Genomic DNA, 27,181 nt, shown 5'->3' with positions numbered 1-27,181 from the left:
TACAACTCACTTCATCGGATGCAACCGATGAAGTGAGCTGTAGCTCACGAAAGCTTATGCTCAGATAAATTTGTTAGACTCTAAGGTGCAACAAGTACTCCTTTTCTTTTTGCGAATACAGACTAACACGGCTGCTACTCTGAAACCTGAAACAGAAGAGTTATGAAAGGTAAAGCAAATCAGAAACCATTTTTCAAAGGTTCTTTCTTGGTAAGGTCTTTCTATGTGCTCAATAAATGCAGCAATCTTCAAGGTTTTATTATATGAGCTGTATTATCTAACTCATCAACTTTATTTCTGAGAGAAATATTATCTTATTCCACACCAGTTGCATGGTTTCATGTCCTAAATGGTAAGTTTCTAAATCTACTACTTAAAGGTCTAAAGCAGTTTTCCAACCTGGGGGGTTGTCCCTGCTTGGAAGCCTCAAGCCAGTGAATTGGAGAGAAGGTTAAAGCATGATTCCATATCTGTATTTCTTCCCCACTGTAAATGTGTTCCTATGGTTTTGGATAAAGCAGTAGCTGGCTCCTTGAAAAAATCACTCTCCATGTGATCTGGTTCCCTCAGTGGCCCCTAAAGCTGCTGGCCAAAAAGAACAGCTCACATGTACAAGACTACAGGCTCAGGCAGTAGGTCACAGAACCAAGCTTCAATCCTTTGCCCCATTAGCATCCAACTGAGCTGCAAGAGCATGTGTTACCCAGCCCCATGGAGTCACCTGTTGATGCCTCCACCTCAAGCAGTAGGTAGTCTTCAGCTGCGTGGGGAACAGGAATCAGGAGCCACAAAATAGGACAGCATTTAAATAAAATAATTAGAAGGAAAACTATAAAACAGAGGGGAAAAGAAGGAACAGGAAAAGGACAGAGAGAAAGAGACAGGAAAAATGATGTTGGCAACAGTGTACCATAAGCATCATATTACTCTCATGTGAATCACTCTCTAAGAAAGTATCCAGATTTTTACATAATTTTTTTCTGATTTGCTTTGCAATTTCTATAGTGTTGGTCATCTTTTTTGTCTGTTGGGCTTATGAAGGTATTTTCCATCCTTCCCAATATCTGATAATTGTGTATTTGGATGCTATCACTACTGCCATCACCCATTTTCCTAGAATTGAGGATATCTTAGAGCCTCTGAATTGTCAGTGAGAAAGCTATGAAACTAGTCTTTTTTTATGTCTCTTCAGAGAATGACTAATTTTTGACAAATACCTTGCCAATGTTTCTAGGTCCATGCCCAGAAAAGTGGTTTTTGGTGTTTTACATACTTGGACATTCATTCCAACTAGCTCATATAGCTAGAACTCTCCTCCGATGTAGCCAAATGTGTGGTCACAAGCCCAGGTTGAGAATCCATGTTCTAGATCATGTTTGTATCTTTAAAGTATATGCACTTTAGGTTGGTGTCTCCAAGTGGTTCTATACACTTTTTGGTAGTTATTACCAGTATTCTTTTATATCTATGTGTGCATGAATTTAATGAGCGTTGTCACAGGAGTGGGCACAGAGCTGATTTTTTTCACCATTTGAATTTTTATAAATGGATTCTGAGCTCCTAGAAGGTGCTAGATTGACAAGGCTGCACAGATATCTCTTGTAGTTGCAGAACACAGCAACAGCACAAAATTCCTTATTCCAGCACTTCGTCTCAACCTTTACCTGAAAGACCAACTCTTATGAAAATTGTTATTCGTCATGCCAATACAATACAGTACACTCTGAGAATGTGAGCAGAAGTGTACATTTTTAATGTTTTTTTCTTGAGATATGGACCTTTTCCCCCCACTAGGAACTGGACTGAAATTAATAGTTAATTTCACGTAAACCTGGCTGATTTTTGTTCACTAGCATTTTAGCTTGGATTCAGACTAGTTGCTTATGTATCAAAGGTTTTTTATCCCTTACAAATTGTTACGGTTCTCCATTTCCCCAGAAAGCTAAATGTGAGTGTTCCATTCAGTGGTGCTAACTTTATTTATTTTAGCAAGAGGAGAGTTAAAATTCAGCTTTAATATTCAAATAATTTATATTCAATAGTCACATGCTGAGGTCCTGAAATGATGGTCCAGGTGACATGACAAAAAAATTGAGAGGTCTCTTGAAACCTGTTACCAGTACTATCTTTGCTAGAGCATCCTCAGCCAATAGACAAAAAGGGAGCAAATAAACCTTGTCCTCATCTGAGATTCTTTTTATTTTCTTCCCTGTATGTGGCAGCAGTGGGGAGTTAAGTGGCAAGTACAAAATATCCCCTTTTATTGACATCCAGCTCCCTGTTGTGGCTAGGGTTAGGATTGCCTTGGGGTCTCCAGCAATTAAAAATTAATCTTTCATTAAAGATTATGTCATGTGATGAAACCTCCAGGAATACGTCCTGCCAAAATTGGCAACCCTAATTGTGGCCATATGTTTCAGTCAGAGCAGGGCCACAGGCAGCAATGATAATCTGAGGCAGAGCCTTTTCTCCACTAGCCCACTTTGTCGCCATAATACACAATCTGGTAGGATTGTGGTAAAGATGCCTGAAATGTTTATATTGCAGCTTCCACTGATAATTGTGAATACAAAGATAGCTAGTGTAGATTAAACCTATAGGAGAGAGGCAAATTCATTTTATTAATTTATTTGAAAGAGAGTCAACTCACAACTGGATGTCAGTGCAGAAACCCTGAGGTAGTGCTGAGGAACCTGGAACCTCGCTTAGGAGTTAGCCTGCAAGGTACAAAGTGCCTTCTGTTCAGAAGACATCAAAAAAAGCTGATGGCATTCAAATTTGCAGAACCTATCTTGTAAAACAAGAAACTTTGAGGGAGGTAAGCTCCCCCCTCCCTCAAAGCCCTTAATCAGCATTGATTTAAAATGCTAAATCAAGAGGAATTTTAACACTGAACTGAATGTGAATTGAAGTTCATATACATCTGTTTAAACACAGATTGGAATTTCTGTCAAACCAATACCAGTGAAAAGCTGATATTCTAATTAATACGAATAACTCTATCTTCCTATTACAAAAATATCTCTTATTTTAATAATTCAATCTTCTACTGCAAAGAAAGGAATATGATAGCATATGTTTTTTTAAATCCCAGGAGAAATGAGGCTGTAGGATCACTACTGCTTTTCCGTGCTGTCCAACAAATTGCTTACATAGACTGACAATATACATGCCATCAAGGTATATTCACAGACTGAAATTGTAGTGTATTATATACTCTACTACTTCATGGAAGGATTGGGGGGGGAACCACTCTTACTTCATGTAAATGACCCCCCCCCACACGCGAAACGTGTAAAGTACTCTATGCATCAGGAACACTCTGGTGATAGATTTTTAATGGCTTTAAAATAATCTAATGAAATGATAGACAAAGGTATAAGGCTCAGGTGTGATCTCTCCTGTGCACCTTCACAGAGAAGTGAGGGGGTGTAAGATGCCCACTCTCCCATGCAGACTATACATATTGGTGAATCCTGAAGGAGAAGAGCAGCCACCATGAGGCTGCTCCTGCCCATCCCACAGTGGTGGGTAGCGTATGTACAGGCAGGGATAGGGAGAGAGTAATTTTGGTTCCAACTCCCACAATGCACTGGCCCATGCTCTGGAGCTGGGGCAGACTTTCAAGTAATCTGTGCTAGTAAGAGGGCTGGTACGGATGACTTCCCCCATTGAGCGAGGGGGAAATAGATACTGAAAGTCACAGCCTTGTTTCTGTCCTGCTCTTGGGACAGTGCAGTTATGTCCATCTAGCTCAGAGAAAGCCATCTTCCAGAGAGTTTAATACAGTAGAGTAGGAGTGAACAAACTGAAATGACCCAGGACTTTTAGGTGCCGATCCTGCAGTGTGTGGTGGGTGCGTGGTCAGATCCCTGCACTTGCATGGGGCCAAAGTCTATGGGGCTTCATGTTAGCCCAAGGGAACTTTTGTAAAATACATGGCAGAATCACAAACTATTTGGTGCAGGGACAGTTATTTACTACCTACGTGCACAGTGCCTAGCACAATGCCTCTAGGCACTACTATGATGGAAATGATTAACATCAATAAAGGGCATGAAAAATGTCAATTTATGCTTGAAAGCTGGAGATCAGAGAGTTTTAAAGTTGTGGCAGGGTAAGTTCCATTTTTTTAACTGCTTAATTTAATGGTGGTCAGGCCGACCATTAAATTAATAGAAATAAACGAACAACAGAATTTACTGTATCAGGGTATTGAAACTCACTGATTTCCAATTCTTTGAAATGGAGGAGCTTATTTATTTATTTTTGCTCCTACTTTGCATTATCCAATTGGGCTGCAGAAGAAGACGGTCTTGAAAATTAGTTCTGCAACACACATACACAGATTGTATTTAATACTTTTCCTGGGGAGCTATGCCACTTAAATCACAAGACTTTTCCTTTAAGGAGGCATTTTCATTATTATTTATATTGGGTTAGTAACAAAGGTCTGAATCAGGAATGGGACTCCATTACACCATACAAACTGATAGGAAGACATGGTCTCTGCCCCATATGTTTGATAATAGTTTGAAAAATCTAAGCACAAGGTTTTCAGCATCTAAAATCTCATTTCATCTAACATGGTTGCTTTTCATATTTTACTACAATTCAACTACTGTAGTTGGTTTTCACCTGCTTGTAACCAGCAGCAGCTGTTAGAAGTATTCAGTAAAAACCTGATGAGGCTTATCCAGTGCCTCTCAATCTATAATTCTTGCCTGTACTATATTCAGATCTTATTTCGCCAAGTGTTTCCTACTTCCACACAATGTTTTGGCTTTTTGCACAACAGCAAGAATAGCGAGTTACATGATAGAAAATGCACATCCGCTAAAATGATTGAAATAATAAATTCAAATATTTTATTTAAATCATTCTGTACTATGATTAAAAATGTGGCAGACAGAAAAAATAAATTAGAGCTTCATTAATACCGGCCAGGAGAAATATAATTTTACTTTTATCTTTTATTATTTCCCTTTTCTTTCAATATGAGGATAATCTCTGAATTGCAATATAATTTTTTCTAATTTCATTTTCAAAGAGAGATTTTTGCTACACTATGGTTGCTAAAGAATGCAGGAAATTTTGTTTTTCTTTCAGAAAGTGAATTTGTTGGAATTTTGAATACTACTTCAATTTGCAACACTGTAAATATGGCATTAAAATATGTTGACTAATAATTAGAAAAAATAATCTACGAACAAAAAGCACAGCAGAACACTTCAATTACTGATAGCAATCATAATGTAATCTTGTCCTACCAAGTGTGTCTCAAGGTACAGTTTAAGGCTGTCTGTCTCTGCTTTAGGAGGAGTCCAATTCTCTGTCGTTTCCATGGCTTCATTTAACCAGTGAATGAATTCATCCAGCTTGCTTACAAACCCCTTACCAGATAAGAAAAAAGAAAGAACAAGAAAAACATATTTGTTAGTACAATGACAATCTGGAAAAAGCATGCTCTTTATTTTTTTAAACCAACAGAGCATTGCATAGTGAAATCTTGTCCTCAACAACCATGCAAAGAATGATAAAAATTGGTTGGTGGTCTAATAAAGGAGGAGCAAGACTGTGCTCAGTGTGTTCTGGGATAATCTAAGGTGGTCTCTTGGGACAGGCCAGTGTAAAAGATTCATTAGATTGTGGTGAGATGGAAAAAAAATGGGGTTTTAAAAGTGAGGGGGATTTGTGTGAGAGGCCTGGGTTATGATAAAAGATGGGTTGGAAGCCCTTATTCAGGCAGCCAGATGTGGCAGCTGCATCCCTTCTAGTGATATACAAGGCAGAATGTGCAGCATTTAATGTAAGGACTGCTGGTCTTTTATGAAAGGCACTATTAAATGATGTCCCTGACTTTACATGACTGGATGATGCTGTAAGGCCCATTTTGAGTGCAGATAATTCCACCAGAGTCTTCTGTTCAACGTGAGTCAAGGGAAGGTTAAGAGGGTAGCGTGGCCACGATGTTTACATTGACTTACGAGAGATTTTAAGAGTATGTTCATCTAATATGACCATCCCAGAATTGCTTAAGATAATGCTAGCACTGGTGTATTAGTTTTATTTTTATTTATTCATAGGCTTTTTTAGGATACTCAGAACTCTGGTATCTGAGCACCTCCCATAAATTAATTAAATTATGCCCTCAACAGCTCTGTGAGGTAACCAATGTATCATTATCATTTGTTCCCCTTTGTACAAATAATTCAATTTCATTGGAGCGGGGGACTGGAACCAAGGTCTCCCCGCTCCTGTGTGAATGCCTGGGTTAAAATGCCTGTTCCAGGTGAATGCCCTAACCACTGGGTTAAAGGTGATCGGGGGTGGGGGGAGAGGGGCACTCCTCTAATCCTTTAAAAATGCTTGGGAAAAAATCTTTCAGGTCAAATAAAACAATTAGTTCAACCCCAAACAGATTTTTTTTATTTGCCAAAAGTTTTAAATTTTAACAAAAAAATTTCAGAACTACCACCGAACAGGGCTCTACCCTCTGGGCCTCAGAGAAGAATACTACAAATCATATTACTGATTGCTTGCCACATCCTAGTGATGCTATCTCAGAAACAAGGTGATTTGATATATACATACACAGGCAGACATATATACATACACACACAAAATAAAGGTGCTCTCTTGTACAGGTTTCATGTATTTTACTAAAAAAGTAATATATTACACCCCCATAACAAAGTACTGTTTTAGCAGAATTTTTCAAAAAATATTTCAAGATTTCAAGCATGTAATGCCGATACGCACTAGTACAAAAGGCAGCTCCAGTTTGTATTTTTCCATATTGAATTTCGGATCCCTCCAGTACTAGCCTTTTAGATGTCAAATACTTTTTCTCTCTGCTATGAAATGTGCCACATTTAATATGCCTGTATTTACCACATGAGGGGAGACAACCCACAACAGGTTTATGACCTGAATCATTTGTGTTGTGGGGTAGGAAATGTTTGAAGGGTGTTTTGGGCCTTACTAAATATATAGATAATATCATGTAAAGCTCTGAGGAGCCAGAATCTTTTTGTTTAAAAAAAGATAAAAATTCCAACAACATTATGGACATTAAAATCCCCACTAAAAATAAATAGGTTGGTGGTGGGCACTGAGAAGAGAGCTAAAGGAAAGGAGAGGCATGATGATAGAATGGGGAGCTCTAACCCAAGCTACGTCCCTGTCAGAGAAATATTTTCTGCTACAAAACACAAATCACAATAATCCTACTATTTTTCAAACGATGGCTATAAAATTTTATTGAAACCATTCAAAGAACACATCTGTAGAAACTGAAAATAATTTAAAAAACTAAAAGCCTGACACTGAAAATGACAGTCAGAGGATAGATAACACTGTCCAGCTCCTGAATCTCAATGTCTGGGTAAACACCACCATCTGGAGGCCTAATGGAGCATTGTCAGTCTACAAAATCTTAAGGAGGGAACCCACTGCTGAATTGTAAGCATCTAAATTGGATTTCTAAATCTTACATCTGAACATTCAAATATGTGCCTATTTTTGCAAATAAGTGCTAAGGAACATCATAATGCAGATTTGGATGCCCCGCAACTAAATTAAGACCACAATTTTACTTGACTTGTCATTTGACTTCTGGTAAAATTAAAAGGAAAACCCATATAGTTAAACACATGACAATGGAAATGAAGACAATACATGCGAGCCTAGATAAGATAGGAGATTTCTTTTTCATATTTTCCACGTGTTTATCTCAAACTAAATTCACCATAATCCGTACTTTATTTGTCACAAACTAATGATCAAAATGTTTTTCACAATTTTTTCACAGTAGTGCCTACGACTCCAACTTATTTATTTTAATAGTCTGATGCTAGTGGACAGAGACACCTTTATCATCTCAATGCCAGACTCATGACTCATGTCTGCCTGGAAGGCAGCTCCACTGGAAATTGAAACCTATGCAAATACAGTCAACTGGATCAGGTCTATTGCTAAAGACTAGACTACAACCCTGCTCTTGAAGCTGAACTTCTACTTCTCTTCAGAGAGACAAGGTGGGTGAGATAATATTTTATTAGACCACCTTCTGTTGGTGAGAGAAGGTTTCGAGGAGAGCTCTTCTTCAGGTCTTCCCTTTGGCATTATTCCAAGGCCTGGCTACATGCAAACTTTAAAACCAAAATCAGTATTTTCAAACAATATGCTGCTCCTTTATCACTTTAAGCACTGAGGCACACATTTGGGTCTTGCTTATTCCATCTGATAAGCAATAGGTATTGCTACTTTAGGGCTAAAGCATACTTTTAGGCACAGCCTTGAGCAAAGGATGGTGCATAAACTTAGCACCAGCTCAATGATTACCCTGCGAGACACTCCAAGTCACAACCTAGACCTTACTGAAGATGTGATTACCGGTCTATTGACTGGCTAGCAGTAACAAAAAATCCTATTTAGAATGATGAATACCTAATGAATGTTGAAGATGTACAGTAAAAGACAAAAAAGGGGCTATCTTCATGCAGTTTGTGTTGGATATTTCCTAAAATACATATATATTTTAAGAAATGTTTTTGACGAAATTGGGTCTAGGAACATAAGAACGGCAATACTAGGTGAGACCAAAGGTCCAGTAATGATCAAGTGATCTCTCTCTTGTCATCCATCTCCACCCTCTGACAAACAGAGGCTAGGGACACCATTCCTTGTCCATCCTGGCTAATAGCCATTAATGAACTTAACCTCTATGAATTTGTCCAGTTCTCTTTTAAACCCTGTTATAGTCCTAGCCTTCACAACCTCCTCAGGCAAGGAGTTCCACAGGTTGACTGTGCGCTGGAGTGAAGAAGAACTCCCTTTTATTTGTTTTATATCTGCTGCCCATTAATTTCATTTGGTGGCCCCTAGTTCTTATATTATTGGAACAAGTAAATAACTTTTCCTTATTCCTTTCTCCACACCACTCATGATTTTATAGGTTTCAGAGTAACAGCCGTGTTAGTCTGTATTCGCAAAAAGAAAAGGAGTTTTTGTGGCACCTTAGAGACTAACCAATTTATTTGAGCATGAGCTTTCGTGAGCTACAGCTCACTTCATCAGATGCATACCGTGGAAACTGCAGCAGACTTTATATATACACAGAGAATATGAAACAATACCTCCTCCCACCCCACTGTCCTGCTGGTAATAGCTTATCTAAAGTGATCATCAGGTGGGCCATTTCCAGCACAAATCCAGGTTTTCTCACCCTCCACCCCCCCCCCCACAAATTCACTCTCCTGCTGGTGATAGCCCACATATCTATTCAGGGGACACCATCACAGGGCCTAATAACATCAGCCACACTATCAGAGACTCGTTCACCTGCACATCCACCAATGTGATATATGCCATCATGTGCCAGCAATGCCCCTCTGCCATGTACATTGGTCAAACTGGACAGTCTCTACGTAAAAGAATAAATGGACACAAATCAGATGTCAAGAATTATAACATTCATAAACCAGTCGGAGAACACTTCAATCTCTCTGGTCACGCAATCACAGACATGAAGGTCGCTATCTTAAAACAAAAAAACTTCAAATCCAGACTCCAGTGAGAAACGGCTGAATTGGAATTCATTTGCAAATTGGATACTATTAATTTAGGCTTAAATAGAGACTGGGAGTGGCTAAGTCATTATGCAAGGTAGCCTGTTTCCTCTTGTTTTTTCCTACCCCCCCCCAGATGTTCTGGTTTAACTTGGATTTAAACTTGGAGAGTGGTCAGTTTGAATGAGCTATTACCAGCAGGAGAGTGAGTTTGTGTGTGTATGGGGGTGGGGGGGATGTGAGAAAACCTGGATTTGTGCAGGAAATAGCCCAACTTGATTATCATGCACATTGTGTAAAGAGGTGTCACTTTGGATGGGCTATCACCAGCAGGAGAGTGAATTTGTGTGGGGGGGTGGAGGGTGAGAAAACCTAGATTTGTGCTGGAAATGGCCCACCTGATGATCACTTTAGATAAGCTATTACCAGCAGGACAGTGGGGTGGGAGGAGGTATTGTTTCATATTCTCTGTGTATATATAAAGTCTGCTGCAGTTTCCACGGTATGCATCCGATGAAGTGAGCTGTAGCTCACGAAAGCTCATGCTCAAATAAATTGGTTAGTCTCTAAGGTGCCACAAGTACTCCTTTTCTTTTCATGATTTTATAGACCTCTATCAAATCCCCCCTTAGTCTCCTCTTTTCCAAGCTGAAAAGTCCTAGCCTTTTTAATCTCTCCTCATATGGGACCCATTCCAAATCCCTTATCATTTAATTGCCCTTTTCTGAACCTTTTCTAATGCCAGTATACCTTTTTTGAGATGAGGGGACCACATCTGTATGCAGTATTCAAGATGTAGGCGTACCATGGATTTATATAAGGGCAATAAAATATTCTCCATCTTATTCTCTATCCCTTTTTTAATGATTCCTAACATCCTGTTTGCTTTTTTGGCTGCTGCTGCACACTGTGTGGACGTCTTCAGAGAACTATTCACGATGACTCCAAGATCTTTTTCCTGATTAGTTGTAGCTAAATTAGCCCCCATCATATTGTATGTATAGTCGGGATTATTTTTTCCAATGTGCTTTACTTTACATTTATCCACATTAAATTTCATTTGCCATTTTGTTGCCCAATCGCTTAGTTTTGTGAGATCTTTTTGAAGTTCTTCATAGACTGCTTTGATCTTAACTATTTTGAGCAGTTTAGTATCATCTGCAAACTTTGCCACCTCACTGTTTACCCCTTTCTCCAGATCATTTATGAATAGGCTGAATAGGATTGATCCTAGGACTGACCCTTGGGGAACACCACTAATTACCCCTCTCCATTCTGAAAATTTACCATTTATTCCTATCCTTTGTTCCCTGTCTTTTAACCAATTCTCAATCCATGAAAGGAAGTTCTAATATGGAGAAAGATTTGCCTCTTGATAAAAAAATGTACTCTGCAACACTAGAAAAAAAAATGTAATGCAACACAGTCAGAAAATGAAATACAGGACTAATTACACCATGCAAAAAAATGGAATTTAGTGTGCAATCATGAACACAGACTCAGGACTGATCAATGAAACAAATAAAATAGGAAAGCAAAATATACACAATAATATTTTGCCATTTTTTTTCTCATGTCATACATCTAACAGAAATGGTTGTACATCCCTATCATTAATAATTTTTACCACTCTCTCTCTCTCTTTTGTATTTGTGGTTTACCTGTTTCTTTGTCTACACAGCTTTTTTAGACAATTTAAGGTAGAAAGAGAGAGCCTCAGCTGGTGTAAATCAGCTTCAATTGCTTCAGTGGAGCAAGGCTAACCTATAATAGCTATGTATCTAATCCAGACACTATGATGCCTATAATTAAACTATGATATGATATATCACAATGTTTTGGAATCTGGAAATCCCAAAGTTACTCACATTATAGCAAAAAAATTGCTATAAAAACAAGAACTCCCCAGGAGAGAGAAAAAAGGAGAGTGGGAGGGAATTCCACTGTAAATGGATCTCTCTCTTTGAGACCAGCTGAATCAGTTCTGTGATGTAACTGCTCTGTATTGTCCTTGTAAATTCAGCACTGATTTTATTCCAGACACTGGACTCCTAGTAATATTGTTACTATGCTATATTTGGAAAAGTCACATGCTACATAGTGGATATTTGGTAGCAACCTCCATAGCTAAGGATACAAAGCACTTTCCATTATGACCTTCTGTTTGAATGCACTTACACATTTCTGAAATGTGCACTTATTGGTTACAGGTTGTGCGACTGTGGAACATACATTTTTTCTTTTGTGTAAAAAAACCCACAAAGTTTTATTTGCACTTTTTAAAAACAAAGCTACAGGACAAATTGTTTAAATTTAAAACTTGACATGGACATAGTCTTCTCTAGGGTCTACAGCTATTTAATCTGGGTGGATAAGGATTCAAAATAAGAGAGTTGTAAGTACTGAAAAAAATCTAAGTGTGTTCAAGGTATCTGGTAGGCTTCTAGCAGAGTCTAGTAACAGTATTGCCAACCCCAACAGTTCAAAAACTCCCAAATCATGAGATTAGACTAAAGTCCTGAAACTTCTTTTTTAAGAACTGGTCTTTTTTCAATGCCCTCTAATGCCCCTGCCTATCTCAAGAGAGTGTATGTAAAAATAACAAGTCAGACATTTGAATTGTGCAGAGAAATAGGCAGGCCCTGCCTTTCCCTCCCCCCGTCTTCTTTCCCACTGTTTAGAGTCTTTTCTCATGCCCTTTCACCTGCTTCCCAAATCCCTACCACTGCTGAGAGCCATGCCAGGTACATCTGCTCCCTGACCCCCCTCCCCAACACGTGACTCTCCTTGGCAGATTCTTGCAGCCCTTCTAACTGCTGCCAGGCAGACTCCAGCAGCTGACCAGACCCCCAATTCCTCCTTCCTTGCAGGCTCCAGAAGCTGCCTGCCATGTCTCCAGCCTAGAGAAGGCCTGCCCTGGGCTTGGACCTCCATTAATGCCCCCTTCCAGGATTGTGGGGGATGGGCTGAGGCTGCTCCTACTAGCTCTAGAGGTGGGAGGGATGGCTCTGCTGTGCTTTCTGCTGCAGTGTTTTGCGCTGCTCAGAGCACCTCAGTATTGCAGGCTCTAGCTGCTGCTACCTGCAGCTTACATAGTACAACAGGGAAAACTAGTCAGGCCAGGGAACACTCCCTAGCTGCCTGTAGTGTTTCGTGAGCTCACGAAAGCTTATGCTCAAATAAATTTGTTAGTCTCTAAGGTGCCACAAGTACTCCTTTTCTTTCTGCGAATACAGACTAACACGGCTGCTACTCTGAAACCTGTAGTGTTTGTGGAATTGAGAGCAGCCCCCCCAAATTTTGATCATCACAATAACATCACAAATGTCTATCGCTGTAATAAAGCTTAGTCCCTGGTGATATCACTATACATTTCCCCTGGCTTATCGGGGCAGCAGCTCAGATAAGGCACATGTGAAAGTAAATGTCTGACTGAAAGACTGCAAAATCCTTCCCCCAAAAGTGCCTTTATATCTGATAGGCAATAGTCTCCTGTCCCAATCTATGTATTTAACAGGTACAGAAAGTCGTACACATGTCCCTGTCATCTGAGCTACGCTTGCTACTGGAAGCTTCACATTTTTAATTTCGAGTGTGAAATCTGAATGTTATATTACACCATTTGTTCCTTTTTTGGTCTGAAACTCAATAATTTAAGCATTTACATGGTCTCACTTAGACTTTGAAATCCACCTTTCAGGAAATTAAACAGAGTGAGGAAGGGACGAGTTCCTATCTTTCCTGCACCTTTAATTTCAGTAAACCTAGTTTCTGCTAGATGGGTGTTCATAACTAAAATGGGCCCAGGAAGGCTGATCTGGGGCTTTAGTTTGAGCTGGTTTCTAACAGGCAGTACGTTTACCATTACATTAGAAAAAGAATGACTTTTTTAAAATGAATGCTTAGGATTTGTAGGATATTGCAGAATGCAGCAAAACTTTTGGAGACACACTAAAAACTAATCTGCTTTCTGGGTTTTTTCCTGTTCAGGATATCCAGGAAGGGTACTGGCCTTCTTGAACCTGAATTTGACTATGCATGTTTCAGAGATACACTTGTAATGTTGTAAAACATATACTATAAAATAATACAGGATGTAATGTGGCAAGTTAACATTGATGTGGAAACTTTAATGTATGCAGTTCCTGGGCTAAATTCTGCTCTTTGAAACTACGCAGAATTAACTTGGGTTGCACGTGTAGCTGGAAGCAGTATTTGACCATCTTGCTTCTTGAAATTTTAAGCTATGCAATGTTAACATTGCTTAACAATTTATTATTATTATAATTATTAATTTGCATTTAATATGCACATTGAATTATTATGTATTGCATCACATACACTTAATAGAGTACTTTTGGACACAACTTTTATAAAGGCACAAAATCTTTGGAGCGACTACAACCAAGGTTTGAAAAAAGATGTTCCAACCAGGTAGGTCCCAGATATTTAAGCATGTACTAAAAATGTCTATTTACCTATAGACAAAATTATCAAGTTTTAAGGAGGACTGTCGTACCAGTTTTACAAAGACACAGAACCTGCCCTTTACACCACACATCTCAGCATAGAAGCACAAGAGAGCAGTACTAGTGAAATCACTATACTAGATCTCCCTCTCCTCCCCTTTATTTTTGGGCACACAAAGGAAGTTTTGACTGTAAAAGAATTGGTTATGAGGTTGTGTGCTAAAAAATGAACGTTCAATTTTATTGCAAACAGAATGTTGTAAAGTTTGCTCCCAATTTACAAAAAAAAAAAAAAAAAAAAAAAGACTGACCTCAGAAAAGGATGAACTGGCTCTAAGGGCACTTCTATCACAGAATGGCATTAAGAAACCACTTTGTCTAACCACAAAAGGACTTGCATTTGAGTCTCAGGCGGGACTCAGTCCTGCCCACTAGACTTTATTTTCAAAAGGATAAAAGTGCACTTTCTTCATAGGGAAAGGTAAGTCAAAGGAATCCAGGCACTCTGGAGGAGGAGACTGCACAAACAGCCATCGTCAGTTTCATTGGAGCTAGACTTAGAAGCAACAGTCCAATCATCAGCAGTACAGATTATAGAACTCCCTAAGGAGCCAGATGCCACTAAGGAAAAAAATTTGTCCGTAGTGCCCTCCAAACTTTGTGATGGCCAATAAGTCCACTGACCTCATAGGAACATAATGCTGATCAAGCATAACTTCAACAGAATTCTTCTATTCTTTTCATAACAATCCTACTTAATTCAGGATATGATAACTCATATTGCCAATTGGGAATTTAATGGAACCAAGCTAAAATAAATGCATGGAGTGATTAAAATATTTACTTTCCTACTTCACACTTGGCATTCATAGCACAGTGTATGTAACACTCAGGTACATGTTACTTTTTAAAAGGCAGCTTTTAGAAGTTGTTAGAAAGCATCATGCCTACAGGGTATGTTCAGCCAAGAAGAGTCGGATCCAAGAGTGTAATGCTTCTAATACGGGTCTTGTGAACACTAGACTATTTCTCTTAATATTTCCCATTGTTGCTACTAGAGCTACAGGATTGCTGTATAGCTAGCAACAGGTAAAGGGCCAGTATTGTCCAAAGGTGTGTGAGCTGCTGTAGCAAAGGAGCATTGAGAAATCAGTTGGGGTATCATCCCCTGGACCACAGGAATGGATTCCTCCCCTGAATATGATCAGACTTTTACGCTGGTGCAGTATGTTGTTCCCTGTCTAAGAATGGGGCATCAATCAACCAGACACGTAATAGGTTGCCATATCTCTGCAAGCAGACTTAAGGGTATCGCATGAAGGTCTGGCGGAGTTATTTATGCTAGCAAATACAGACTGGACACTGGTGTATAGTGCAAACAGCCACTAAGAATACAACGTTGAAAAGCTAAGTGCGCCTGCTGCAGCCCCAGACCATAGAGCAGTATTCAGCTGAAGCAAATACCAGGGCGTATGCAGATGTACAAAGGACTGAAGGGTCTGCTCCCCAGGATGGAGGTTCCTGATAGTTTTCATATCAAGGTGGTGTGAGAAGAGATCTTCATTTTCAGGTGTTGCGGTGTTCCTGAAGCCAGTGTGTCAGGCTATGCTCAAGTTTTACTCCCAAGTATGTGACAACTGGTCGGAATGGCAATGGCCATCCTTGGACATGGATCATGATTGGTTGATTGGCAAGATGATTGTTTAGATGGAAAGTAGTTGTCACTGTCTTGGTTTCACTGAGAATTAGTCTCCACTGCTAGAAGCAGGTGGTCCAAGTATCCATGTTTTGGCTGAGATTCCCTTTCTATCCTATAGCAATTGTTTTCCAGTGTCAGCCCTGAAGATGTCATCAGAATACACATACTTCTCAGCCTGTGTTTCAGGGAGGTCATATAAGGAGGCAAATCTACTGCCATCACATAGCACCCACCATCTGTATGAAAAAGCTAAAGTAGACAAAATGCAAAAATCGGAGCTCAAGTCCTCATCATAAAAAGTGAAAGACAAAAACAAACACAGCCTGAATGAGATGTCCTCCAATGGGGTCCTCTTCAGGCAAGGGTCACAAACCCTAGTGCCGGGGTCATCTCTCAAAGTGCTGCTCCTCCATATCTAGAGAATCTCAGCAGCCAAGGAGGACATCCTCCTTCATTTGTCTATAGAGCACAAAACACACTTAATCTTGCTTTAGGAAACACCCCCTGCCATTGACAGTCCATGGTCAATTCCCGGCATTGCTGTTGTGTCTCACCTCCATCATAGGCAATACAGGATATAGCATAGTGGTAACTTCCATAGACGTACTTAAACCAAGATCATTCTTATTTAATTAACCATTAGAAAAACTTATGTAAAATGTTACTTGTATAAACACAGGTAAATACGATGAGTAGGATAGACAGCACCGCAGAACCTGACCCTGTATTAAGGACCGCACTGCTGCCAAATTACTCTTGCTTCCTAGCAGAAATAAGTTTGAGGAGAGGAGAATATATCTGTATACTGAGAATCTTGTTCAACTTGTCCCCTCAGGAATGCTTATTCTCCACACTCCCCACTCCTTCCTTCCCACTGAGCTCTTGAGAATAAAGGAGCAGGTGCCTAAGAGGCTTGAGACTTGCTTCCGCTCAGTGTGGAAGTCTATGTTAGTGCTGACATTTATCCAAACCCACATGAGGTCTCTACTTACACTTGTACTGGTGCACAACCACCTTGTAAAATAAAGGGCTAAATAGGGAGACTTGTGGCAGCTGGACAAGAGCATGGGTGGAATGAGAAAATAGTCTAGTCAGTCTCTGGGTCCCAAGAGACAGATTTTTGGATGCCACAATCACTCCACCCCCATTAAGCCTCTGCCAGATGCTAGAGGGCATAGGCATGGGAAGTAGAGGTGAGGGGGGTGCAGCAGCACGCCCAGGTTTTCCGGCCCCTGCCCCTGCCACCAGCCCTGCTGGAGCCCCGGGTCCTGCTTGGCCGGCAGCCCCGGGGGCTCTGCTGCCAGCCCCAGGGTCCTGGCCGCTGGCCCAAGGTCCCATCCAGCCGCTGGGGCTCCGCAGGTTCCTCTGCCGGCCCCAGGATCCCGCTCAGCTGCCGGCCGCACGCACAGGACCTAGCTGTGGCCCCAGCCGCCTCACCCCTGTCCGTGTTTGTCCCGCCCCACGCCCGGAGCCACGGCCCTGCTCCCGGCCCCAGCTCCAGGGAGCAGTGAGAGGTGCGGACAGGAATAAGAGCACCCCCACTCCCAAAACTGTTCCAGCACAACTGCTAGAGGGAACTGTGGGTGCTTAGCACCTTGGAAAATTAGTCCCATAGAGACTGGAGAAACAGTCCAGAGGTCAAATAGCTTCCTAGTTTAAAAAAAAAAAGGGGGACATTATTTTGGGGCACCATTTTTCTTATATTGTCTCATTCCAGATGAGGAGAAGATTACTATTTGTTCTTGATCTATCAGGTCCTGATCTTAAATTTGTTTTTCTACCTGTAATTGTGCGATCATTTAGTTAGGTTATGCTTGGCACCTATATAACAGCTTTTCTTCAAGGATTTCAAAGCATTTTTAAACATCTGACTTTTGTTTAAGTTTCACATTAGATCAAAATGCTGGATCACTTGCAGCAGGCTGGGAGTGCCATTCATGTTGTTTCCACCACTGACCTGTTCATTAAGCATTTCTGGTTTGTGCTCTTTATTATTTACGGGGCATATTAGGAACATGGCCATGAAAAGAAGATACTGGATGGGTGGACCTGAGCAGACTCAGTAGCAGGAGATCACAAAAGGATTTACAGGACAAGGGAAATAAGTAATAGGAGGAACCAGGGGCAGGAAGTAAGAGCAGGAAGTGATAAGGGGAAAAGAAGCATGGCAAGGGGGAGGAATCAGGAAAAGGAGAAGGCAGATGTCTGGGGAAAAGCACAAGGTGGGTCTCAGTTCTTTTTTTAGCTTGATAAAAACTAGGATACAACTCAGAATGTAAAGAAAAGTAAGGTGGGAGTGGAGGACAGTGGTAAGAACCAGACACAGTGAATGATGCCTCATATGCCACTGTGAATGCCACAATTCAGGATCTCTCTGTTCAGATATTCAGGAAGAAGAAAAGAGGTCAGTTTTGCAGACTCAAGTGGCTGGATAATACAGATAAGGATCTAAACTTTGGATGCTTAATCCAAATGAAACCTGAACTCTAACCTATTTGAATTTCATCCTCTCACCACATATTATCATTTTTGTTTCTCATATTTATCTGAAAATGTTTTTATTCAGAAACAGATTATAGCTAGGTATTTCTCCTGGTGCCTCTGGTTATCTTGAAAATAATTTTTATACTGTTGTGTCATTTTCCTTCCATGCTATTTTTCCTACCAGTGTATCTGACAGGTCTAAGCAGCTGCCAAGGAATAATCAAGTGTGCCCAAAATGCTGTACTAGTATGGGATAAGTTTACATTCCTGTTGTGCAACACCTTTCTGCTGCAAATGTGTCAGAGCATCAAATACCTAGAGCTAAGTCTTTTGTAGGTCTTATACTCTCATGTCCCTGTCTCAGCCAAAGACTAGCCAGACTCTACTGACCAGCTAAGAGAGAAGTAATGCAAATCTTTTTTAGGTCACTGTGACAAAGTTCCTCCTCTACCTTGGTGGGTCCTGTGCTTATTGGCAGATTTGCTCACCTCAGAGATTCATGGCAGCCCTCAGTTTGGCCACTTTCGTGGCTCAAATCTGCCATTCCCTCAGATAACCTCATCACTGGCCAGCATGGGGAAAAAAGAGAAGAACAACCCCCGCAGTCTCTGCTGAGCTACCATGTAGGTCGCGGAACAGCCCAGAGACCTCCCCTCTGGTGGAACCCACAGTCCAGGTCAACTCCTCCTGTGTTTGATCAGGAGTTGGGAGGTTTGGGGGGAACCTGGGCCCGCCCTCTAATCTGGGTTCCAGCCCAGGTTCCCTGTGGATTGTAGCTGTCTAGAGCGCCTCCTGTAACAGCTGCGTGTCAGCGACAACTCCCTGGGCTACTTCCCCATGGCCTCCTCCCAACACCTTCTTTATCCTCACCACAGGACCTTCCTCCTGGTGTCTGATAATGTTTGTTCTCCTCAGTCCTCCAGCAGCACGTTCTCTCACTCACAGCTCCTTATGCGCCTCTCCCTAACTGAAGCGAGGTCCTTTTTAAACCCAAGTGCCCTGATTAGCCAGCCTGTCCTAATTGATTCTAGCAGCTTTTTTTAATTGGCTCCAGGTGTCCTAATTAGCCTGCCTGCCTTAATTGGTTCCAGCAAGTTCCTGCTTGTTCGGGAACTGCCCCTGTCACCTTACCCAGGGAAAAGGGATCTACTTAATCTGGGACTAATACATTTGCCTTCTATCACTCTTCTGTAGCGGGTGTAGGGATGGTCTGTCGTTCATCCTCCTGTCCTTGGATCAGGAGACGACGTTTGACAGGGTGGACCACGGCTATCTCCTGAGCACTCTGCAAGTGTTTGGCTTCAGACCCCAGTTTGTGGGTTTTCTCCGGGTGCTGTACACCTCCGCAGAGTGTCTGGTCAGGCTCAACTAGACCCTGACCGAATCAGTCAGCTTCGGGCGAGGAGTATGGCAGGGGTGCCTCCTCTCAGGCCAGCTGTATGGTCTGGCGATCGCGCCCTTCCTCTGTCTCCTCCACAGGAGGTTGACAGGGTTGGTGCTGCGGGAGCCGGAGCTGTGGCTGGTCCTGTTGGCATACGCCGACGACGTTCTCCTCATGGTCCAGGACCCGGGCGACTTGGTGTGGGTGGAGGCCTGCCATGCCATCTATTCGGCAGCCTCCTCCACCCAGGTCAACTGGGTCAAGAGCTCTGGCCTGGTGGTCGGGGACGGCTGGCAGGCGAGCTCCCTCCCACCCACCCGCCCTTCAGGCCATACAGTGGAGCGCGGGTCCGCTGCTATATCTCGGCATTTACCTCTCTGCCACGCATCCCTCTCTGCTGGAGAACTGGCACAATTTAGAGGGCAGGGTGATAGAGCAGCTCTGGAAATGGACAGGACTACTCCGGTGCCTCTCCCTTCAAGGGAGAGCTCTGGTGCTTAATCATCTAGTCCTCTCCATGCTCTGGTACCGGCTCAACACCCTGGTCCAGGCCCCGGGTTTCCTGGCCAACCTCCGGACATCGATTCTGGAGTCCTTTTGGTCAGAAATGCACTGGGTCCCTGCAGGGGTTCTCCATCTACCCCTGGAGGAGGGAGGGCAGGGCCTGAAGTGTCTGCACACTCAGGTCCATGTCTTCCGCCTCCAGGCCCTGCAGAGGCTCCTTTATGGTGCAGGTAGTCCAGTGTGGAGCATACTGGCGCATGCCTTCCTGCGCCACTTCCAAGGGCTCCGATACGACCGGCAGCTCCTTTATCTCCATCCGAGAGGTCTTCCACGAGACCTCTCCGGGCTGCCGGTCTTCTACCAGGACCTCCTCCGGACCTGGAAACTGCTTTCAACAACCAGGTCCATGGCGGCCATCAAAGGGGCAGATCTCCTCACGGATGCCCTGCTACACGACCCCCAGCTTCACGTGCAGGTGGCGGAGGCCCCTTCGGTGTACCAGAGGTTGGTCCTGGCAGAAGTCACAAGAGTTGGGGACCGGGGAGACTGGCTGGATCCCCTGACGCTCGCTCAGCGCATGGGGCTCTCCAGACCTCATACTCCCCGGCGCGTACTTCAGGCAGTGAGGGCTGTTTTGCCGCCCGCTGCTCGTGTTTACCTCGACTGGGTCCTAAGGGAGGGCGCGCCCCGCCCACCCTCCACCCCAGGCCCGCCGGACCTTTTAATTGGGCCCCTGCCCCGTGGACCCAACTGACCCCCTCACCCCTTCACCATGAGCCAGCTGCACAAGCTGCAGCCGGTCTGCTTCCAGACCTCACCAAGGAAACATCTATACACGCTTGTGCTCCACCCCCTTCATGCCCTCACCTTCATGTCCCGCCCTGATACAAAATGGCAGGACCTCCTGCCACCTTTGGAGGATGAGGAGCCCTGGTGGGCCAGCCTATATTCCACCTTGGTCCTGAGGCCCGCCGGGGATATCAGTTGGCGGCTCCTTCACAGAGCTGTGAGCACGGGCGTGTACTTGGCGCGGTTCACCCCTATCCCAGACACTTGCCCCTTTTGTGGCATGAGGGAAACCCTGGCACACACATATTTGGAGTGTGCCAGGCTGCAGCCCCTATTCCGGCTCCTCACGAATATTTTATTACATTTTTGGTTGCTCTTTTCCCCTCACCTTCTTATTTCTGCACTCCCTATCTGCAGCCCCACAAAGTCATGGGATCTCCTGGTCAACCTCCTCCTGGCCCTAGCTAAAATGGCCATCTATAAAACCAGAGTGAGGAGGTTGGCCAATGGAGTCTCCTGAGACTGTGGGGCCTATTTCCAATCCTCTGTCCATTCACGTATCCGGGCAGAGTTCCTCTGCGCAGAGTTCCTCTGGGCGGTGTCCACTGACTCCCTTGACGCCTTTGAGGAGCAGTGGGCGCTGTACGGGGTTCTCTGTTCGGTGTCCCCATCCAGTTCCCTTCGTTTGACCCTTTGACCACACTCCTGTCCCTGTTATTTCATTAGTTGTCTCCCGTATTTATTTTGTGTCCAGGTTCTGTGGATCCCCCTCTTAGGCTGGGGGGCATCCATTAGCAGTGGGCAGGCTATGCCCGCCCACTTCCCGGATCCCAATAGGATCACTCTTCTGTAGCCATCTGGCCTGACCCTGTCACATTCACACAATCTAGTCTGACTCAATTGTCAGGCCTGGGGCCCAGTCTTGCTAACATTTGCCACCATGTAAATAGGGTTACAGATGGGAAGCTAATGGGGCTACCCATGGTACTAAGTGTTTGCAGGATCACACCACTAGGTTGTGACACATACCCACATTCCTAAACTCTTTTGTCTTATATGGGCAATTTTACAGAATATTGAACCTTAGTAGAAAATATAGCAGCTCTTTCAGCACCAATAGTTCACACACATGAAAACTGCTTTTATTCAGAGATCTCTTACATGGATTCACTGGTCCCTAAACCCTGCACAAAATTCAAATCCACAGATTTGAACAATACCCCTCTCTGACCATCAGCTATTTATAAAGTATGGATCCTGATCCAAAGTCTGTGGCTTGGGCCCATTTCTAATCAGTATTTTTCATTTTTAATAAAGCAACTGGATATTTTTTTCTTAAAATGCTGCCATTATAAACACTGCTGTTGAAGCTATTTATGCTAATACAAGGATACCTGGAGATATTAAATCTTTCCCTTATAATAATTATTTTAAATGTTGTGTTGGCAACTTTACTTTTTCAGACTCTTTCATGGGTAATTTATGTATTGGTTATTAGCCTAAGTGCACCCAAAGAGTAGCTAATCATCACTTGCCCATTTTCCATATTATATGTACTGAACCTATATATTTGGTTTTGTTCCATGCCCAGAAAACAAATAGTGTTTTGTTGCCATCATTCCTGGTCACACATAGCCTGAGTATCTGGGCTTTGTGCAGGCAGCATGGTGAGCAGATGGGGGTGGAACAGCCCCTTTGCTGCTACTATTCCTACCTATGGTCAGCTGCTGCCCCTACACACTCTCTCTGCAGGATTTTGGCACCAATGAATACATGTTAAGTGTTGGTCCTACAGCCCCTCTTCCAGCCTGCCCCTAACAATCCTCCTATACATGAGCATACTAGGAATTGGAATGGAGCCCCCTCTGTGGTGTGTAGGGGATACATAGCTCCCCAACCCACACATGGCTGCTCCACTCACCCTTCTTTTCCTTTTATGCCACTTTTCCAGATGAGGGTTGTTGACATGGTGCCAGATTGGTGTGGCCACACTGAATGAATGGTGTGAGCATAACCCTACATGACTTTTAAACATGGTTGAATGGCTGCAGAGGATCCTGGGAGCAGGTTCCCTTTAAGCAGAAGCAAATTTGATAAAGAACTCGCAAAGTCTGCATGCTCGATTGACATTGAACCTATTGGTCAGCAAATATGGGCCCATGCAAAAGTAAATATCACCTGCATAAAGTTCCAGCATGGAGCACAGGTCGACCTGGTTATAGTGATCTTACTGCAAGGACACCATGCAGAGAGCCAGAGTGAATGAATGATGAATGAGTAAATGTGGGGTGATCTTTGTTTGGTATCACCCCCAAGCCCCTTCTAAAACACTAATTTAATCTAAAATACACTGGGCATGCTTTTAAGACATGTGACTCCTTTGAGGAAAAAGAGTATAACAATCAAACAAAGTAAATTGCTGTTGGTTGGGATTCCTTAATTGACGCTTGAAGAAGAAACACTGCTAGACAGAGTAGCCAAAACTCTGCTCCATGGGCTCGAGTAGGACTGTGAACCAGAGGGGTCTCAAAGCAACCAAGGCCTGGCCTCGAGGGAATCCTAGACAGACCAGACGACTGAGAAGAATAGACCAGGAACGAAGAAGCCGTCTATAAAATTGGTAACCACCTTCTCTGTTTGCCAAGCAGGAACTGCCTGAGACTAGCTCAGGGCCTGTTTGTGAAAGAGAGACTCATTAAGAGGAATGTATAGCTCTTAACGTATAGTTCTTAATGTCTAACGTAAGAGTTATGTGCTTAATATAACCCTCTACCACTTGTGTAATTCCTTCTCAATAAACTGCTGTGTATTGCAGATAATTATTGTGGACCTTTTTCACTAATATGACAGTGATCTGCTCCACCGGGAGCCAGTAAAGATCCATTTCAGGGGTAGTAGCACCCCCTGTTGTCAACAAGGTTCCTGGTGGCAGTGTAGAGAGTAGGGAGGACTGGATCTCCCCTTTCCTCCACAACAGGTTTCAGCTCCTCCTGCGGGATTCCCCAGCGTTCCCAGGCCAGCTGGAAGACATAATCCCTCCAGTATGTCCTGGGTTGACCTCAGGGCCTCCTCCCAGTGGGACATGCCCAGTAGAGTTCCAAAGAAAGGCTACTTTGGTGAATCCTTATCAGGTGCCTGAACCACCTCAGCTGGCTCCTCTCGATCCAGCAGCTCTACTCCGAGATTCTCCCCAGTCTCTGAGAGACAGCCCAGCCACCCTGTGGAAAAACCTCATTTCCACCACTTGTACCCGTGATTTTGTCCTTTTGGTCATTACCAAAAGTTCATGACCGTAGGCGAGCATGGGGATGGAGACTGACCTGTAAACCAAAAGCTTTTCCTGAGAACTCAGCTCCTGCTTCACCACCACAGATCGGTACAATGCCTACATCATTGCCACCGCCATACCAATCTGCCGGTCAATTTCACACTCCCGCTTACCATTCCTCATGAACAAGACCCCTAGATCTTTGAACTCTTGCACTGAGGGCAGCTGCTCCCCCTTCACTGGAGACAGCAGGCTACTTTCTTCTGGGGAAGGACCATGACCTCTGATTTGGAGATGCTGATTTTCATCCCAGCTGCTTCACACTCAGCAGTGAAACGTTCGAGTGCACATCAGAGATCGCAGTCTGAAGAAGCAAGATCATCATGATCTCTGAAAGGAGCAGAGATGCCACCTCCAAGTCCCCATTGGGGTTGCCGGAGTCCAATGCCCGTATTGAATGAACTCGACTTAATACCAAGAATATGAACAGAACTCTCACTCTGAGAATAGAGGGACTGGCTAGCACACAAAAGCGGCATTGGCACTGCATACTCCCGCAACACTTCCCACAAGACATCTCAGGGAACACGGTCATATGCCTTCTCCAGGTCTACAAAACAAAGGTAGATCAGATTAGCAAACTCCCACAATTCCTCAAATATCTGTGAGAGAGCAAAGAGCTGGTCCATCGCTCCACGGCCAGGATGGAATCTGCATTGTTCCTCCTGCATCCGAGGTTCAGCTAATGGGCATAGCCTCCTCTTCAACACTCTGGCATAGGCTTTGTCAGGGAGGCTGAGGAATGTGATCCCCCTGTAGTTGGAACAGACTCTCCGGTCTCCTTTCTTAAAGATTGTGACCACCATCCTGGTTTGCTAGTCCAGAGATACCTCACCCGCCTTTCATGCAATACTGAAGAGGCGCGCTAACCACAACACCGTCCAGTGCTTTCAACATCTCCGGGTGAATCTCGTCCACCCCGCTATCTTACCACTATGAAGGCACTTTACTGCTGTAGTGACCGCAGCATCAGAAATAGATCTGATCTCACTGCCTCCTGAAAGTAGGGCATGTCAAAGTGTTCCTTCCACCTGTCAATCTTCTCAGCTGAGTCAGCGTTTCACCACCCTTGCTGAGAACGGTCTGGGCAACGTCCTGCTGACCCCTCCTAATGAATGTGTTGCCAGAACACCTTTGAGGCCATCCAGTAGTCATTCTCTGTGGTCTTTCCAAACTCCTCCCAAGCCTGGGCTTTCACTTCAATGACCGCCACAGCCTTAGCCCTGTTGGCCAGCCGGTACATCTCAGCCATGTCAGGAGTCCAGTTTTCAAGCATTTTTTGGAAGGCCTCCTTCTTCGCCTTGACGGCTTCCCTCACCACTGCTGTCCACCAGCAAACCCTAGGGTTGCCACCATGACAGTCATCAACCACCTTCAGACCGCAGCTTTTTGTGGCTACCTCAATGATTAAAGCCCTGAACACGGTCCACTCAGACTCAATGTCCAAGACCTCACCTTGAATGCAGAAGAATTTCTTCTGAAGGTGGGAACTGAAGTTTTCCTCACAGGGTTCTCCTCCAGACACTCCCAGACAACCCGCACTGATGATTTGGGCCTCCTATATCTATCCGGCTGGCACCCCAGGCATCATATCTGACTCACCAAGTGAGTGGTTCACAGCTCTGCCTCTCTCTTCACTTGGGTGTCCAGAACATACTCCACTCACCCCTCCCCAGTAAATTGTACAAAGGGCTTTGTACCTTCTCTCCATGCTTGGCCACCTTCTAAGAGCTGAAGCTGACAAATGGCCCATGATGTTTGGAAAGTGATCTACAGACAAAATACACACCCTCACCTAGTTGGTGTAAAAGCAGCTCTTAGGAATTTATTTTAACAAATGTCATTTATACTTTAAGTAGCTTTGTCAATAACTTTAAAGTGAAACTTTAAACTTTAAAGCAAGAAAGCACGGGACATTTTTTCTGGCAGCCACAAGTAGGCTTAAGCCCTGATTTTGTAAAGAATATTACTGTAGGTTCTTAAATAAATAAACTTATATTTGTAGCCAGATCCTATCACTACAGTTAAACTGTTTGCAGTGGATTGAGTTTACTTTTACAATGGATTGCACAAAATCTATAGACGTGCAAGTTCTATTTTGTAAACTTAAGAACAGTACCACATTTATGCTATTGTTTCTTAATTCAGAACATAAATTTCAACCTTAATTTTGTTGCAATAAAATAAATTGCACCAAACATGTGTTACCATTAGAGGCTTCATTAAAGAAAAATATATTCTTTTCATTAGAGAGTACAGGATTCTGGTTTACAATTTATTTTTTACTATTACATTTTTAACAGTTCTGTATATTTTCATGTGTTTTGTTCATTTAAACAGGAAAGTATACTAAAAATCTGTCAAGCAGCTGCAGTAGTGAGATCTGGCCTCATGAGGGTGCTACATTACCATTTCTAAAAGGATTCTGAAATGCAGCAGAAAGGGTTAGGTGGGAAAAAAAAACTTTTGCACTGAATTAGAATGGCACGTTTGCTTCTGTGTAATTAGTGAATATATTGACCTTCTACTACATCCTTGACATGCATTATATGACGACCATGAGTCATAAAAGAAATTAGAACCCTTAATTCAGCATTTCCTACTGAAATGGGGCTAATTGGTTAGTAAAGGTTAAGTGTGTCATCTCATAAGAGGAATTTAAATGATCTGACCCATGAACTTGTTTTTCAGGTAAGTTTTCTGTGTTTAAAACTAGAAACTGGCAGACGGGTGATAGGTAACTCTCTTTAAACAGTTGCAGAAACCACTGTTCAAGCACCACCATCTCTTATATTCATTCTTTACTACCCTACTGTCCCCAGTCTGAGTGGGTTGTTTGAACCTGAAACATGATGCAAGACTCAGGAAGTGTGAATGCAAATGAATCAAAATCAGATCTAATGTTAACATTAACACCTTTGCAGCAGAGAGGCAAGATTCTCATGTTAGTACATA

General features: G+C 43.0%; 1 protein-coding gene across 3 annotated transcripts in view; it reads right to left on the bottom strand.

Annotated features, from left to right (window-relative positions):
- AKAP6 (A-kinase anchoring protein 6) overlaps positions 1-27,181 on the bottom strand; it is a 405,063-nt gene that overhangs the window by 216,499 nt on the left and 161,383 nt on the right. For all 3 annotated transcript variants that reach the window (XM_073348987.1, XM_073348985.1, XM_073348986.1), the window contains exon 5: positions 5,271-5,393. In XM_073348987.1, coding sequence (XP_073205088.1) covers positions 5,271-5,393 — 123 coding nt within the window. The remainder of the gene's footprint in view (positions 1-5,270; positions 5,394-27,181) is intronic.

Source organism: Lepidochelys kempii, chromosome 6 (assembly GCF_965140265.1).
Source record: "Lepidochelys kempii isolate rLepKem1 chromosome 6, rLepKem1.hap2, whole genome shotgun sequence".
Taxonomy (NCBI): domain Eukaryota; kingdom Metazoa; phylum Chordata; order Testudines; family Cheloniidae; genus Lepidochelys; species Lepidochelys kempii.
The sequence above is the reverse complement of the archived record's forward strand: the minus strand, read 5'-3'. Positions and strand labels throughout refer to the sequence as shown.